This window comes from Phalacrocorax aristotelis, chromosome W, assembly GCF_949628215.1.
Source record: "Phalacrocorax aristotelis chromosome W, bGulAri2.1, whole genome shotgun sequence".
In the NCBI taxonomy this organism is placed as follows: Eukaryota; Metazoa; Chordata; class Aves; order Suliformes; family Phalacrocoracidae; genus Phalacrocorax; species Phalacrocorax aristotelis.
Window position 1 is genome coordinate 8263081 of NC_134310.1, and position 15398 is coordinate 8278478.

Sequence of the window (15398 nt, forward strand, 5' to 3'; positions counted from 1 at the left end):
CACTCACACGTGACCGTTCAGCTGGGACATGGACCCAGCCCAGCTGTAGTAGCGACCTGCTGCTGGCTCATACACCACACAAGGATCCCCCCCCTTTCTTCCCTCCAAAGTACTGGGTTTACTTCTTAAAAATAAGTTAATTTCCAACTTTTGAAGGAAAACAGCTGCTGTGTTTCCAAGCTGCCATTAGAAATGAATGCAGCAGGCCAGGGGAGAGGGGTGAGCACAGGAAAGCAGCAAAAAGCGTATCTGCAGAAGCTTATTGCCAGAAAAACAGAAGCAGCAGTCTCTGCCAGGTCCCTGTCCCTCACCACAGCCCACAGCAGCTCCACAGCACAGCCTCACTAGAGCACTGGCCATGCTCACAGGGGCCGTCAGGGAGTCCCCTGTCCAGGCAGCATGGCAGGACAAACAGCAGCTCCTGGCTCCAAAGTGCAGCTCTGAGGCAGCCCAGCACCAGGCAGATCTCAGGGAAAGGGGCTTGCATACCACCCAGGTGCTTTGGGCTGGGTTCTCCTCCTCTCCCAGCCCACTCCAAGGCACCACCGAGGAGCCTGCTCCAACAAACCCTCGCTGTGAGCAGTACATGCTGGCCTGGCTCCCACTGGCCAGCAGGAAGCTGACAGAGGCAGCAGGCTCCCACTGCTCGGCTGTAGCCCAGTGCCAGGGCACACGAGCCACGCTCCAGTCACCCCTGCTGCCAACAGCCTCCTCCTGCCTTGTATTTCACAGAGCAGCATCCAGCCCTGGCACAGAAGCAGGCTGGTTGCAGGCAGCAGATGGGCAGGGGTGCTGCCCAGCCAGGGAAGGGGGGGAAGCTCAGGGGGCTGCAGGCAGCAGGGGTTGCCCAGGGCTGCCTTTGGAAAACCCCAGGAGGAGCCAGGCTGGCTCTTGTCCGCAGCTGCAGGCTGACAGTGAGGGGGAACAAGCACTTTGGATGTGCTGGCTGGGGCACGGTGCCCTGCCCAGCCCAGGGGGAAGCACCAAAACCAGGTGACCAGGAGGTAACAGGACCTGCATGACCTAAATCTGCCCCTCGCTAACCCCCACATGGCTCCCCCCAAACTCCACACACCAGAGGGCTGGGGCAGTTGCTCCAGCTCCCACCCCAGCTCTCCAGTCGTGCTCATACAGTGAGGAACTGGCCAGCAGCACTGCCTGACTGGGATGGGGACTGGTACTACATTTGTGTATCGCCCAGGATGCCAAGGCCAGTATGAACATGGAGGGGCAGGATCCAAGGATGGCTCTGGCAGCCAGGAATTCCTGCCCATCATTCCCCTTCTGGCTTCCCACAAATGCCTTATGCCAGTTTTTTTATAAATTTTATTTTTAAACAAATCACTTTTGATTTTGGACACCTCCGTACCTGGGAGGACACTTGTCCCAGTCTGAGGCACTGAGAAGGACAGATCGGCACCTGCCTCTTGGCATGGTGGTAAAACTGGGCAAAGCATTACCTGTTTCAGGAAGACAATGTCATACTTCCATCCCCCACGGCTGGAGCTGGAAGAGTCACCTCCTAGCATGTTTTTGCAAGATCTCCTGGCTTTTTTTATGAAAGGAAAAAGTCCAAAGATGATTTGGGAGCTTTTAAACACTGAGCTACACTCTGGCCTCTGCAGTCAGCCTGTCTTGAGGACCAAGTACTCCATTCCCAGGGGAAAACTGTTCAGCAACAGCTGGGGAGTATCTCTGCTCATGCCACCACTTCACAACAGGATCCTTCTGGTCCCTAGCCATTCATCTGCAGTTGGAGAAATCCCTACTTTCTGTGAAGTCCCAAAAACATTCCTGAGCCCTGATGCAGCTCAGAGGCACACCTAAGGAAGAGAGATGCAATTTTAGGAGAAAAAGCCACATAGCTGTGGCTTCCACTGATGTGATGAGATCTTGTGCTGAGGCCTTTACCATGTTCTAAGCCAGGTGCTAAAGGGTGTGACAGAGCAGGAAAACCACATGAAGGGACTAGAAGCTTCTCTTGCTGGTGGCAAGGACACTCTCACAGCAAGAATCGACTGCTGCAGAGCCCCAGAGCAAGAGCTCACTGCTTGTTCCAGCCACGAGCAAACTGAGCCCAACTGCTCTGAGGTTCCTGCAGCGGCTGCACTCTGAGCAACCCAGACTGCCAGTTTCGCAGACACTCCTCAGAGCTGTGAGACTCATGCCTACCTCAGTGCTGTCCCCAAAATGCAAGGGGGAGGCCAAGGCAGGGGGTCATGCCAATCCTCAGTGCTGAGTACGCCAGACAAAGGAACAGCCACAGCCCCAGTTGTTTCAGACTCCTGCCTAGAGCAGGATCTTAGGAAATAGCTCATCCAGGAACACATACCCACCATGGGATGTTGACTGGCAAGCAGGGAAAAGGAGGGTGAAGGACACAGGTAGACCCTGCACATCTCAGAGCCCTCCATCCATCCCCTCCCAGCCAGCCCTGCAGGGAGGCACTGGCAGCAGGAGGTGCAGCATCCCCAGGGAGTGTCCAGATCCACCTGGGCAGCTGGTGCAGCAAAATCCCTCAATACTACTCCTTCCACAATACCTGGGTTTGAAGGAAGGATTACAGCTCTTCATGACATGGAGTACTGTGTCCAGTTCTGGGCCCCCCGGTTCAAGAAGGACAGAGAACTGCTGGAGCAAGCCCAGCAGAGAGAAACCAAGATGATCAGGGGACTGGAGCATCTCTCTGAGGAAAGGCTGACACCTGGGTTTGTTCAGCCTGGAGAAGAGAAGACTATGGGGGGATCTCATCAATGCTTATAAATATCTGAAGGGCAGGTGTCAGGAGGATGGGGCCGGACTCTTTCAGAGGTGCCCAGCGACAGGCCAAGGGTCAATGGGCACAAGTTGGAACACGGGAAGTTCCACCTGAACATGAGGACAAACCCCTTCCCTGTGCGGGTGCCAGAGCAGGGGCACAGGCTGCCCAGAGAGGCTGTGGGGTCCCTTCCCTGGAGACATTCACACCCCACCTGGATGCGGCCCTGTGCCCCTGCTCTGGGTGTGCCTGCTCCAGCAGGGGTGGGACGGGATGAGCTCCAGAGGCCCCTTTCAATCCCCGCCATTCTGTGATTCTATGACACTGGGAGATACAGACCCTCCACTGCTGAAAGCAGGAACAACTTGGCTGGATTTTAAACAGAGCATTTTCCTAAGCTCCGCAATTAAGCGGTGATCCCATCGGGGAGTTCAGGAACATGATGGTTTAGCCTGGCACCAGCCAGTCTGTCACGCTGGGAAGAGCTAACATTAACTCCCCACAGACAGAGGCGGCACAGCACGGTGGGTAAATTCACCCCACCCTCCATGCAGGTGCCTGAGCCGGGGCTGCCAGCAGCACCTCCCAACAGCCTCCCACCTCCTGCTCCTCTTGCACGCAAACAGCCTGCCCAGATGACCACGTTTACTGCAGGTTTAGCTCAGAGCTTCATTTGAAATGACGCTGCTTAAAATATCATGGAACAACAAGGCCTATGGCTCTCTCAGGCTCCCAGCCTGCTCTGGGGACCGGCTCTCTTTCCTCTTCCTAGGACACAAGCCTTTTCCCAAAGCACTTGCAGCCAAGGCCAACACTGCCTGGCAGAGACTCCATCCACACATCCAATGCACAATTCCTGGAGGCTTCCAGACTGCGCTGCTGGCACAGCAGTGCCTGGCACTGCCAGGCCTCTCCCAGCTGCCTGATGCCAACCGAAGAGTTAACAGCCCACTGAATGCCTCCTGGGGCATGCAGAGTCCTTGGAAGAGGAGCAACCTACCCACCCTCTAAGCAAGAGTTTGCTTGAACAGTGTCCTGATAAACTTGGTTCAAAATGGAAAGTGACCATGGAAGGTGCTTGGGTTTTATTCAGCCCTTTCTCTCTCCCCTGCATGAAATTTTAGGAGAGTCTCTGAAACAACTGGAGAATTTACCCAGTATAAAATGAAATACTGAATCCCTCCCCCAGGAGCTTGCCCCAGCAGAACAAACACCCTTCACTGTGGCCTCCACTCTACATCCGTTCTCCTGAGGCACGTGGTGCAGTGGGAGGGCAGCGCGCTGTGCGCAAGCAGGGCGAGATCTGGTGAGCATACAGCAGCATCTCATGAAGCATTACTCAAAGCGTTACTGGACTGGGGGGAACACACAGGCTCATGTGGGCCACCACCCCTTCCAACAGGCAGAACTGAACTGTAATGCTCTCCCTTGACAAAGCCAAAGAGTGATAGGTATGGGGTGGAGATAGGGAACACCTTGGCAATCAGTCCTTCAGGCTGCAATGGGCTTTGAAAGATCAAGTGCAGTGTGAAGGGGCTGAGGAAGAGGAAACTCTGCGAAGGAGGCAACCTGCAGCGTGCAATGCTTCAACACTGCATGGCCGGTCAACACCCTTGGTGCTGACAGCCACAGGCACGTGCCAGCTCCTCCTGCTGCAGGAGGCAATACCAGGGTAATCCCTGCACAAGTAGTTACAGCGAGGACAGAAGATGACCCTTCTCACCTAGACGGAGCTCCCCGAAATTGCCGCATCCAATCTTCTTGCCAACCCGGAAGTTGGGACCCACCATTAAGACTCCTGAGTTGGTTCCAGCACTTCGGCTTCCATGACTGCTCCTTCCTCCACCTGTCTTAGACATCCTTTTACCTTCCTCCAGCTCCCCTTTCCCTCCTCTCTTATCAAAATCCATAAGTTTGTGATACCCTGGCCTCTCCACGGTTACGCTGCTGCCATACAAATCCCAGAGCTGCCGAAAGTTGAGGGGTAAGGAGAAAAGAAACAGGGCTCTTCTTGGTTAATACACCATCACGGTGATCAGTGGGAGGGCAGGGCGTGAAGGAGGGATAAGCGGCCACCCACAGGTGCTGGGCTACTGAAATGTTAGTGCTTTCCAAGGTCCCGCCGGGATTGTCATCATTGCCTGTTACAGGGAGTTCTTTGGTGGCGAGAACATCCTGCAGAGAGGGCCCTCCCAGCGTGGCTCCTCAGTCTCCCAGCTGCAGAAAGAAGAGGGAGAAAGTTAGAATGATAAAATGAGGAGGCAGAGGACAATAAAGGGTTGTGGGCTCCAGGCTCCCACCGCCAGCTCCACAGAGCCCCTCCAACACCTTCCCTGTGTTACAGATAACTCCCACAACGATGAAGGGTGCCACAACTGAGGGGTGGGAAAAGCTGGGGTATCAGCACCATCGCAGGGTGCCCCACATCTAAGATGCTGACATAAATAAATGAAGTCTGGCCATGGCAGGAGGCAAAACGCTTGATGAGCATCTCCAGGTGAGAGCCAGCAGCGAGTCATGTGGGGAGAAAAACATCCCCATGGGCAAGGGCTGCTGGCAGCAGGGAGACCTTTGGAGGTATCAGCCAAGGCGCTCGGGGCCAGGCTGCCGCTGGTCAGACCCGAGAGTCCCCAAAAGCAGAGGATACACATAAACCACTGAGTTACAGGGCAAACCATACCAGGCGTGCAACTTTCTATGAAGTGAAAAGAGGATATTCTCCCCAGGCAGCTGCTTGCCAGGAGGGTCCCTGTGGGTCCAGAGGCTGTGGCCAGCTGAGTTAGAATGCTTCCCCCCAGCACCAGCCTCCATTGAGGCTGGGCTGGGACATTTGTGCCAGTGATCCTATGCCTGGATGCATGGGAGAGGACACGGTTTCTAAGCAGCTCCATGTGTGTGGGGAATGACCCACACTCACAGATTCCACAACAGCCCACCCAGGCCTGCCAGGCTGGAGTAAAACAGACACTGGCAAACAGGAACCCAGGACTTACTAACACCCCGCTCGCCTCCGCGGCGAGTTCCTGATTGCTGCCTCTTTCTCTGCTCTCACAAACAAACCTTGATTTTAATTGCAAAGCTCGGAGCGAGGCTCAGTGGCCAACAGGGCTGCTGGCTGCAGCCTGGACAAAAGCCACTGTGACACTCGCTGCGAGTAACTTATGGCCATGGATGCTTGTTTGCTCAGTGGTAGTGTAGCACCTTGCCCGCCCCACACATGCGGCTCCCAGTACTTCCCAGTGAGGCTGGTGGGAAGCCCTGTGCTGGCAGTGGGGTAACTCGGGGTTCCCCTCAGCCCCCACAAACAGACAGGACTCAGCTCAGGCCCTCAAACCAGGGAGCTCCTTCCCATGTACGCACACCTGTTTACAGCAGGGGGGGTGGACTAGATGACCTTTAAAGATCCCTTCCAACCCAAACTATTCTAGGAGTCTATGACATTGGCTCCGCACAAGCCCCACCCTGTGCAAGCTGACTGTGTTCACACAGGTACAGCCCAACATTGAGGCCAAATCAGCCCCTCGCTCCCTTCTGGAGGAGTGGAAAGACAAAACTGTCGACCAGCTCCATGCTCAGGGAGCCAGGTTCCCAAGAGGGAGCCACGCTCTCCCTCCATCCAGGACTCCCATGGGAGTCAGGAGCAGGACAGCCAGGAAGCTAAACACGAGCTAGAAAGTGCAGAGGGTCAAGCAGGAGCTGGGCACACACTGGGAGGCCACGTGAGACAGACCGACTGACACATCCACACACTCCCTGCTTTCCCCCCAGCATTCATCATCTCTGGGTTTGCTCCCAGCTCAGTCCTTGCTGCTTTTCGAGTGAGCTGAGCGGCAGCCCCCGCCACTCCCTGCCCGCCCCCCCTCTCACCACCTTCCTCTGCTCCTCTCCAGGCTCCCACAACACCCACCAAGAGCCCTTGCTGCTGTGGCCTCATTACCTGCAGGTTAAACAAGCAAACCCACACCCCTCTAGTGCTCAGACTCCAGGAAATGAGCACACTGCAAGTCCTGATGCTTGGCCAAACCCCATAAAACTTTTTATTGGCTCTCAATAGCTACTAATAACAAAAAAAGGCTTCTTGTGCTAAAGGGTGCATGGGGGGAAATGGGGGAGGGTCTAAGAGCAACAGAGGGGAAAAATACACCCAAAGCCAGAGCTCAGCATAGAGGAAAGACTGGCTGCGTAAGGGTCTGTGGGCAGAAGAGCTGCTCCCTGGGGCTACCCTGCTCCCAGTCCTCGCCTGACACCAAATCCTTGCCAGGGCCCACCACACCCTGTCCACAGCATCCTGGCAGAATGCCACTGCTCTCCAGGAGAAACCAGAGCTGCAGGTGCTGAAGGTGCAGGGTGCTGGCCTGGCCCCTTGGGGTGGTTGTAGGTGCATGACACCCATCTGTGAGACCTGCCTGTTCAAGTACTGTGGAACAAGGCTTTCACATGGCATGGGAGCCTCCTCCTTCTGCTGCAGGCTCCATCCTCCAGGCCAACACCTCTGGAGCATCCCCCAGAGCACAGCAGCCCCAGCACAGAGCAGCCTGGCCCTCCAAGGCCACCACCTGGGGACCATGCTGCTGTACCCAGCACATCTCAGCCAAGGGAAACTGAGGCACACAGAGCCTTCCACCTTCCCTAAAGGGTAGCTACGGGCCAGCTCCTGCCCTGACACTCCCTTCCCCCAGCAGCCAGCAATCTTCATCCCATGGCAGCAGGAAGCATGGTGGGAGCAGCAGCAGAGCAGGGCTTCCCCACACTTTGTTTTCCCCCAGCCCTGAGCACACACAGCCGACATGTGATATCCTGCTCATTCTTTGCTCCCCCCACAATAATTTCCACCCCAGGTTTGGCGCATGGTGGTGCCCTCCTGCCCATCTCACACTTCACCTCTGCCAGCCTCACACAAGGGCGTTGGGGAGCCATTTCCCCTGCAACATCCCAGCTCCTGGATCAGGCAGTGCAGCACAGCCCTCCCGGGTGTTTTGGGAACCACCTTCCCCAGGCACAGCTCCTGCTGCACACCAGGGAAGGCAGGGCAGCCAGTGATGTGCAGGCCATGCTGCTTCATACCCCATCTTCATTTTGAATCAGACCTTTATGTTCAGTCCCAGGGGATTTCAGGCCCAGACTGTTTGCACAGTCAGGCAGCTGACAGCCAGAGCCAAGGGAACTCCAGCCCTGCACTTAGGATTATTTTTTTAAAGAGTTATGGGCCAGTCTCTGCAAGGGAATTTCAGACAATGGAGTGAGATGGAGCCTTAACAGAAGGGAAAAAAATACTGTTTTCTGCAAGCACTGGGAGACTGTGCTGTCTTCCCTTGGCCCAGATGAACACAGGCAGTGGTGTAGCGCAACTCTCCAGCCCTGTACAGTAATCCCCTGCCTCGGAAGCAGCCCTCTTGAAAGAGACCGGCTCCAAACCCCAATTTCAGGCAGCTGGGCCAGGGCAACGACTGGCAAGGCCACAGCAGTGACCCCCGTGCTGGGGCTGTGTGCCAGCCAGCTACTGCACTGCAATTCCCCCCTTTCCCAAAGGCAGGTGGTCAGAGCAGCAGGAAGTCACTGAACCACATCGGTGTGAGTCAGGCCAGGGCAAGCAATGCTCCTCCAAACTCTGCCCACCAGCCTCCCCCATGTATGAGCCACAGGGAGCTGAGGGCTGGGAGGAGTCTATTTCCACATCCAGAGAGTGCCAAGGAGAGGCTCTGTGCACCTCTGTACAAAAGCAAGACCCACCTCTCTGCGTGGCCAGTGACTGGTCAGGTTTTCCACCCTGTGCCATAGAGAGATCTCTGGCCTTTAAAATTGAGAACAACCTAATTAGAAACAGAAACCTTTGGTAAAATCCCAGGACTCCCACTGCTCTGGAGCAAACAGCCCTGTAAAACCTGGGTTTGTTAAAACACAGCAACTTCGGGATGGGCAACAGGGACCCAGACCTGCCCCATCCTGCCACCCCAGGGTACCCCTGATAAAACTGAGGGCACATGGTTGCATTTTGAACAAGAATCCTCCCCTGGAATGTCACATTGAGGCAAGCAGCCTCAGAAAAGCCCCTTCTAGGCTGGATTTGTTGGCCTGGTATCAAATCTGATGCAAGATGAGACTAAGAAAACTTCTTTCTCTCTTTGGGGGGAAGGGGAAGGAGGGGATGAACATGAAAAAAGTAAATTGGCCTGAAGTTTGGTGGAAGAAATTCCAAAGCAAGCTGAGGTCTTAAAACAAATAAGCACTGCCCTGCAGTGTTTGCAATGCAAGTGCTCCAAGCCAGGGAACCTGAAAGCAAAATAAACTGCAGACAAGTGCAAATGACTTTGGCACCTCTTCAAAAACAGAGCCACAAAAGCACTGAAAGTACCATAAAGGGGGCAAAAATCACACTCAAGCCATCATCTGAAACCCAGAGAAGGGGTTCATGTTGTTTCTGTTGAAATATTGGTTCTTTTTATTTGCCATCTGGTTTTGAGCATGCCAGGTCTGCTCCAGTCACATTTACAAACTCTTCCCTGCAGTCATGAGGGTGAGAAAAAAAGGAATTGAGGGTGGGGGGTTGTTTGATGGTTTTTAAATAAAAGAATAAAAAAAACTGCGATTCTAGTGCTAGACCTTGTCTGAGACCTGTGACTTGGACCAAAATATCAAGGCTCAGGAAGTTCCTGGCCACATTTGCAAGTATAAAATGCTGAAAAGTTGTATTTTAAAAAAATTTCTTTCCTGTATAGTGAAACCTCATGGCTGCAGAGAGGGAGGACTCATACAATACCATCTGGGGCACATTGTTCTAGACCTTTTATATACACACAGTGTTCCTGCCCGAAAAAGGTTACAATTAAACAGGGCAAGACAAAAAAGGGGAAGAAGAAAAAATAGCAGCCCGGAACAAGGAAATGATTGGTGAAGGTCAGGGAGCAGAATCGTGGAGCTTCTCAGAACAGAGCCCAGGTGTCCCAGACCCGCCAGCACCCCCGGGCAGGTGCAATGCTGCTACCGGCCATGGAGACTTGACTGTACCAAGCCCTGATCTCTGCAAGCCTTTGGGACGGTTACTTGAAGCCGGTTTCCCCGTGTACTCTGCGCTTTGCAAGCGAAAGAGAAACACAGCTGCATCCAGATGAAAGAGAAAGAAAAGCTTGAGAGCACAATAAAGAAAAGCCCTTGATACTATGCAGCTCCAAATACAGATCACCACCAATTAAAAGCTAAAAATCACAAATACCCCAATGTCCTGAAGGATGACCCATCAGCTGGCTCCCAATACAAAAACCCAGACCAAAAAGCAACCAGTGGCCTTATGCAGCTGAAACCAAAATCCAATAAATTTTAAAAGTTTAAGAGGCAGATGAAGTCTTCGCTTACAAGGAGATCAAGAGTCTTAAAACAAAGCAAGATCCAACATCTTTAAGGCAAGCTGCAGACAGTCCCAGATGATGTCTACAAAGGTCTGTAGTTAAAAATGTATTCCAGTCTGCAGTGCCAGCAGCCAAAATGGGGAAATGACAACATGGGGAAAAGCTGTGCCACGACACAGAGGTTTCCCAAAATGAGGAGTCATGGAAAGCGTCTCCAGGCTTCCCACAGGAGACCCCTGTGATAGGTATAGTCAAGCCAGAGGTGGGATGGAGGCACTGGAGGGGCACAGGGCAGCTCCATCCTCCTGCAGGAGGGCAGCAGACCCAGGGCATCCCTACACAGGCACCCGCAAGAGCTCAGCAAGTGGGAAGGCAACGGGCTGCCAGAAGGCTGCATTGCATCTGCAGACTGCTCAAGAGCAAGTGCTGCCCAAGTGCACAGAGACCAGCCTCTGGGCCCCATCGCAGCACTGCTGGGGCCCTCTCCATCTGCCCCACACCCGACATGAGGCATCCCGAGACCCAAGACAAGCAGGACAACTCTCGGTACTTGTGCATGGCTCTGACCAGGGCCCTTCCCGGTTGAGCAGGCTCAGGAGGGGAACAACTCATCTGGTGTGTGAGCAGCTATAGAGTGAGAAACAGATGCTGAAGGGGACAGGGAACAGGGACGGGACATGACAACAACCCAAAAACTTATTCTAACCTAATGCTGTGAACAGTAGCGGCACGAAAGGTCCTCTTGAGATAGAGGTTTGGGCCCACACCTCTGTCCTCCACAGGGCCACAGCTCCCACGCGTGCCTGTGGAGTGGGGACAGAGGCCAACACAGGCTGGAGGAGCAAGACGGCAGCTTGCAGACAAAGGCTCTTCCACCTCCTAAGGACAGGAACTGGCCATGAACTCACCTTCTCCCACCAGCTTTGCTCTGGGCTAAGGGTAAAGGAAAAACCTTCTAGAGTGTCCCAGTGCAGCAAAAAGCCTTTCTGCTGGGCCTGTGGTATCCCATGCTCTGCAGGGCTGGCTGAGGCCCTCCCTCTGGGCTGAAGCTCCTCACTTCTGCTCTTTCATCCACCAAAAGCTTTGAGGAGAAGCCTGTCCATGCAGCTACCACAAAAGGGAAATGCAGTGGGTTTTCCAAGATGTAAAAATAATGCAACTACTTCTCATATTCTGGAAATTTCATGTTCAAACCATACTTGTCTGAGCCCAAAGCTTGCAACAGCAAGTGCGTACACATGCGTAAAAACCCAGCTTGACCCACTGTTATTTAATTGACATTTAAGAACAAAATACAAGCAAACTGGAACTAGGCCACCTTTACAGTGAGGTGGGAACGTTCACATACCTTCGGCACCAGTTTAAATTCATGGGCTCAAAATTCCTCTTTCACAAGTGACACAGAGCTATAAAGCTGGGGGGTGACTCACTCCAAGCCCTGCAGCAGTACCAGGAACCCACTCCCCACACCGCTTTCCTTCCCTTTTCTCTCTACACACACACACACACACCAGTGTCGCAGGAGATAGCCCGGTTTGAGATGGCAACGTCAGGCACCGTGAGAAGCCAGCTCCTGCTTCTACCTTGGAGAGGTAGCATTGTGCTCCAGAGCGTGCCAGCAAGCTCCCTGCAACTCAGGTCTCAACATTTATGAGAAAAATCCCACGCTGGGTGGATTTTTGAGGAAAAAATACAATTGGTAGAAAGGGTTTTTGGTTTGGATTGTTTTAAATGAGAAGTCCTTCCAGGACTTGGACTTGCCTGGGCAACAGGAAAGTCATAAGCTGGAAACATAAGCTCCTCTCTCTGCATCGCCTGAGCCCGGCAGCACAAGGCAACATGCTCCACAGGATCTCCTGAGCTTCCTCTGCCCCTGGACATGCACCTCTCCTCCTAGCTGGACACAACAGCTCACCATCAGCTCCTTCCCACAGCAGATGTCCGAAAGAAGCTCGGATGCAGGTCTGCAGGGTGGGCTGTCCCCAGCTGCATCAACTGCTTCCCCAGGAAGAAGAGGGAAACCTTGCTGTTTGGAGAAAACCCATCCTGACCCCCACCCAGGGGTTTCCTCCATGGGCTGGAGAGGCAGCAGGGCTGTGCAGCACCCTGAGCTTGCTCCACCTTGCACCTCCACCACCTACAGCTCTGGTCACCAAGGCAAACCTACTGGGGTAGCAGAATATTCCTTACAGCAAAGGCAGATAGGCTTGTTCTGGCCCAGTTTCCTCCCCATCCCCTAAAAATCAGGCAGTCCTGAAAGCAGCTGCTTTCCCAGCAGCACACGGCTCCTGCACAGTTTCTGCTGATCGCAGCCACAAGAACATCATCCCCCAACCCCTGTAGGGTTGGGTTAAGCAGAGATGGCATCCAGGCCTCCTCATGATCTCCAATGCTTTTCCCAGCTTACAGCAAGGCAGGAGCCAGCACAGCTCTGTTTGCTCCATTTCCTCCTTTGTGTGTTCATGTCTGTGTCAGCACAACAGGAAGCTCTTGTTAAATAGTTTGTTACTTAACTGCTGATGCAGAGCCACTGGGGAACCCAGGTGTAATGTGCAGCATGTATCAAGAGGTGGGGGAGCCTCGTAGCACAAGCTCAGGGCTGGCATTTGAGAGCGCTCAGCTCTGCCACCGCCTCCCTGATGATTTGGGCATGTACAAACTTCCTGGCCCTTCACATCCCAGCCATTACACTGGGATAACAACTCCTCTGCATCTGCCTTCTTCATTTGGGGTCCCTGGGGAAATGCTTGGCTCTTTCAGCTTTTCAACAGTGCTGAGAGCTCAGCAACCTTCCCCCTGCCTCTTCCAAGGCATCCTTCAGGGAAAAGACAAGAATGCAGTAACCGACTGAAGAAATTCCCCCCCCAAATGGCAACACCATCCTGTTAAATCCACCCACCATACCTGCGCTCCTGCTGCCCACATGCAAGATCATCAGCCCACCAGTGGGGAATATCCAACCATCACAAACCTACTTTTTGGATCCTCACGTCAAGCCTGCCAGCCTGCTCATCCCAAAGAGCAGCCCTCACCTGAAGCCCTACAGCCCATCTCTCCCCAACTGCTTCCTTACAAGCCGTTGCATCCCTCAACGCAAACACGGGCACTGGTTCACGTCTGTACAGTGCTATCAGACTGAGTCATCGATTACATGGCAGACGCAGTCCTATCATCATGGTCACCGTACCAGGAGCATTTGAAGTGCAGTTTCCCCTTTGACACAGGAATGGTTGCAGCTTGTCTCTCCCTCCAGCAAGCAGACACACCACAGCGTGGTTTCACTTTTGGCCCCATAATATTTACAATTAGGAAATTTGCAAGGGCAGTTGTCCAAAACATGGGTTTTTTTCCCCCCCCATCCAGGTTGTTTCTTGAAAAGAAAAAAACCAACAACAACAAAAAAGAATAAAGCCGAGGTTAATGTTTCTACCAGAATTTCTTCTGGTGTTCAGAAAAAACCAAACCACAAAACCCCAGGACTGTGGCAGCAAAGCTTTTAATCCAACACGATCCAAGCATCCGTGTTCCAAACTTTCCCTCCCTTCCTGGCTTCCCAGCTCTTCACTGAGAGCACAGTGTGTCTGTGAGGAGGGAGGACTCCACCCACATGCGTCATCCCACCTCAGCCCCAAGCAATGGGCACGGGGCGCTCCCGGCACCTTCAGCCTCAACAGCCCCCTCCTGCCTCCACCACTCCCCATGGCTGGGCTCTCGCCCTCCCTGCGCAGCAGAGGGGTCGGACACAGCCACCACTGCTCTTAATGCCTAATTAAAAAAACCAAAACACTAACAGAAATAATCAGACACACCATCACCTCCAGCTATACAGTTAACACAGAACCAACAAAAAATAAAAGACTTCTGGCAAACAAAGCAACAGCGAAGGAACACTTTGAACCTCTGCTAGAGATTAGAGCATTTACCACACATAGCTGTACTGCTCCCAGCACAGACCATCAGCCAGCCTGAGCACCTCAGCATTTTACCCTGGTATCCCCTCTGTGGCTCTCAGCCACGTCCAAAAAAAATCCAAGCCACAAAACCACCAGGATTAAATAAATAATACTGATAATAATAAAACATTTGTTCCCCCCCCCCCCAGAGTTGAGCTGTGCTGTGAAGATGATGAATTTTTGTTTCTGGCTTCCTCTTCCAGCTATCGTGTCTATTAAGCTTCTCTCTAAATTAGAAGTGTTCTCTTGTTACCGGCCATTCCCTTTCCCCAGGGGATTTTTAGACACTGCACTCTGGTCAGCTCTTCACCTACAGCAGATCAAGCTCCAAATCTCTTCAAAGTTATTCTCTCCCAGCTTCCAAACACAAATATGGCTTTTTAATGGATTACTATGATTATTTTTTTTTTTTTTTAAAAAAGGTTTGTGCCACATCATTCCCTCCATAATGATGGGAAGAGCAGAGTTTCAACCCTGCAGAAAAGAACTGCTTTACCAAACAGGAGTCCCGCTTCACAGCTCGGAGGCCTCACCAACACTTGGCCACGCCAAGTTCTCACAACACAAACCCCATAATGACTGACACGCATTTTCAGAGATCTTTAGAGCACACCAGCTGATGTATTCAAAACCATCAGCTTGCTTTAAAAGCAAAATCTCAGCTGTTCCTCAGACTCCAGCACCACTAAGGGTACAGTTGGTGTTGGGGTGGCCCGGCCATCCCAGACTCTTGCTGCCCAAGGGGCTGCATGTGCTCACGAACACGGAGCGTGCACAGCATCCCCTGATCCAACTCCAGCATCACAACAGCCCCAAAAGAGAGTGGGAGAAAATCCGAAATCTGTTCTCTAAACATAATGAAACTAAATAAATAGTAAAAAAAGGGGGCAAACTGCCAGCAGTAGTGTTTCCAGTGGAGCCCAGAAGGCAACACTCCAACGAGCTGATAGGAATACACATGAAGGTGTGAATTCTCTACGCTGGTGTGATTTTAAAATAATTGCCTCCTTTTCAAGAGGAGCACGGAAGAGCTGAACGAGCCACATGCTGGGGAACACCTCTGGACTGGCAGAAGTGTACAGAGCTGGACAGCTTCACCCTGAAGTCTCGACTGCTCGCGCTGGCAGCTCAGCGTGGACCAGGACAACTTGCCACCCGGCAGTAGGTGAGCAGGCAGGTGAGGATGCGTGTGTATAGCGTCAGCTTTACTAAGAGTCAGCTCCCTGGCAGCAGTTCAGCAGTAATTATTTTGCACCCAAAAATATTTAACGAGGAAACAGGCCCCTCTAACCAACACAAGCGGGACCATTCTGATGCCTGTTTGCTCCCTGCTTGCATAAGCAG

At 53.0% G+C, this 15398-nt stretch overlaps 1 protein-coding gene across 8 annotated transcripts in view; it reads right to left on the bottom strand.

Annotated features, from left to right (window-relative positions):
• The window catches only part of CSNK1G2 (casein kinase 1 gamma 2), a 45733-nt gene that overhangs the window by 12037 nt on the left and 18298 nt on the right, over positions 1 to 15398 (bottom strand). For 5 of the 8 annotated variants that reach the window (XM_075076867.1, XM_075076865.1, XM_075076871.1 and 2 more), the window contains exon 2: positions 4482 to 4975. In XM_075076867.1, coding sequence (XP_074932968.1) covers positions 4482 to 4668 — 187 coding nt within the window. In that variant the 5' untranslated portion in view covers positions 4669 to 4975. Of the gene's footprint in view, positions 1 to 4481; positions 4976 to 5438; positions 5609 to 15398 lie in introns of those variants that run through there. The other 3 variants (XM_075076870.1, XM_075076863.1, XM_075076866.1) reach the window with 1 other exon arrangement.